We start from the raw sequence: 2,500 nt of genomic DNA, 5'->3' as shown, positions 1-2,500 counted from the left end.
TCTCCTTGACAGCCACCACCTTTGTCTGTACAAGTGGTAGTGAATTGGACAGTGTGAAGTGTCTATTGTAACAGAGTTCTGCCCATAACCAGTCCTTCAAGGGCCTTTGCTTCACACACACACACTTTGGTAACTCACTTCTTGATAGCACTTGACTCCTGGTAGCGACTGTCACCATCCATGTCAAACGGGTCAGCCACAACCAACTCCGACTCTTCGCTCATCTCACTGAGACCAAGCATTTGTATGTGTTATGTGGCACAGGTGCAAGTTTATCATCTAACAGTTTATTTACAAGAATCCATTATATATACACCATAAGACTATTAATTCTTTCTTAAATAAATGCATGTACCCTGGATTAGAAATAAAGAGCTAGAATGAATATAGAAATATATGGATAAAAGATACTTAATGAAAAAAATATGGCATCACTCAGTGTTCAGATGTTTACCCTCCCTCAGCCCCATCTTCCAACCTGTACAGGTGTGTGATACACCAGTCAGAGATATAATTAACACATATGAATAAAAAGCTGCCAAAATGTGCTCTTTAAGGGGATTTGCCTGGATATTCCCCCAGGATACTACTTGCTGATCTTGAGTATGATGTTTAATTTTTTTATTTATAAGTTTTACTTATTCTGAAACTTTCTTAGACTTCTTACTGATGGATGTTACAATAAAATAATTAAAACTTTTACAACTTTGTGGCAAATACACACTGCACAGTCTTAATTTCTGTTCTGAATAAAATACACACACAAATATAAAGAATATCTAGGCTCTTGAATTGCAAATCTGAAAGATGAAGCAAATTTCACCTGAAAATATTCTGAGGAAAGTACTGCATCTGATCTCAAAGGCTGAACTATTAAAACTGGCTGTCAATTGTCTGCCCTTTCCTTAGCCTCCTACACACTTAAACCAGATACACATATCATACCTCCCCAATCTAACCCCAGAACTTAAATGGTTTCTCCTTTTAATTACTTCATTTTATATCTTCTTTCTTATCAATTCACTATTCATGTTAATTCCCAGCATTTTTCTATTCATATTCAATCATTTTGCTTTCATATACTGTGACAACACTGTCATTCTGAACCTCCTCCTACAGCAGTCAGAACTGATGAGTCTAACAGAGAAGCTTGGCTTGTGGGATGCTGCACTGTGAGGATAATGTTACAACAGGATAAGTTCTCCTTTTAATCATTTTTAGTTTATGTAAATAACTATTTGGGCACTGTAATATTTTGTTTGGTGTGTTAGAGTAATCTGAAATACAAACCTGCCCAAATGAGTTTTATGGTGCATTCTACAAAAACAAAATTTCCTTACTGTCTTTTATAGTTTTTCCTCCCAATCAATCAAACAAACAAAAACATCAATCTAAAAATATACTGTTTTTGCTCTTTTGATAATTCTATGCACAAGCTCATACTAACAAAATTAATATTGATGGATCAATTTGATATCTAATGTGCAGATAAAGGTGAATCTGTCTGCAGAAACTAACAAAAGTAATGATAATAACCTTCTGAGTGAAATTTTAAACTGAAGCAAACAAATGGGAGGACTTAAAAGGAAAAATAATTAAAATGTTGATATAACAGGTATACATCATGGGCTTAAAAAAAAAAGGTTATGGGCATGATGAAACCCACTTCTTGAGCGTGCACTGAGGACTGCATACAGTTGGCTACTTGAGAGAAAAATTGAAAGCACAGGGAAGACCTATTTATCCAACTCTGTACATGTCTAATGCTATGGCATACACAATTTTGCAGTGACTGAGACCAAAACATGGCTCTAACCCCATTTTTAGGGGGCATTAACTCATGCCACCTGGTTTTCAGCTCATTGTGGCAAGAGGATTTGCCTACTGTCAATATTGAGTAATAAAGTAGAGAGAGAGAAAGAAAAAAACTTTGCAAATCTTTAATTCCTTCTGACATTCTTTGTTTTGTAATGTGAAGGGCCTCATATATTCTAGCAGTATAGAACTTAGACTGGGTCCTTATTTGACAGTAAATTGCTAGGGAAACCTATAAGTTCCCTTTTGCCAGAGGAGATCCTGAGGTGTTTTTTTTTGTCCTTTGCCACAGTGACCTTGACTCACTGCAGGTACTGATATTTAACAGCATTTGGTCATGTTGCCAATACTGATAGATGTCTCTCCCTTCTTTTAGGACTACATATACTATATATATACACATTTCATATACTGTATAAAGGATGAAGTGTATCACTCACAGGTTACTGTGTAACCCTTCTTGTGATCAGCCCTATGCTCCATCCTGCTGTATATATGTGCAGGATGCAGGGCAAGGGTTGCAGGACTACAACCTTCCCTTTAGGGGGGCTGCAGGGAGCACTTGTCCCCTGCAACAGGAGATATTTAATGCCTATCATCAATATTTGGTTAAAACATACAGAAGGACTGCACCAATTTGGAGAAAATTCTAAGATCATGGTATTATAGGCAATGAAAAGCTACA

The 2,500-nt window shown here is 36.5% G+C and overlaps 1 protein-coding gene across 4 annotated transcripts in view; it reads right to left on the bottom strand.

The window, feature by feature from the left end:
• The window catches only part of LOC125042677 (prenylated Rab acceptor protein 1-like), an 11,832-nt gene that overhangs the window by 7,098 nt on the left and 2,234 nt on the right, over window positions 1-2,500 (bottom strand). For 2 of the 4 annotated variants that reach the window (XM_047638484.1, XM_047638485.1), the window contains exon 2: window positions 139-228. The exons of 1 other annotated variant lie outside the window; for it this stretch is intronic. In XM_047638484.1, the coding sequence (XP_047494440.1) occupies window positions 139-228 (90 nt within the window). Of the gene's footprint in view, window positions 107-138; window positions 229-2,500 lie in introns of those variants that run through there. One more of the 4 variants, XM_047638487.1, reaches the window with a different exon arrangement.

The sequence above is a fragment of the Penaeus chinensis genome, chromosome 32, assembly GCF_019202785.1.
Source record: "Penaeus chinensis breed Huanghai No. 1 chromosome 32, ASM1920278v2, whole genome shotgun sequence".
Lineage (NCBI taxonomy): Eukaryota > Metazoa > Arthropoda > Malacostraca > Decapoda > Penaeidae > Penaeus > Penaeus chinensis.
The sequence above is the reverse complement of the archived record's forward strand: the minus strand, read 5'-3'. Positions and strand labels throughout refer to the sequence as shown.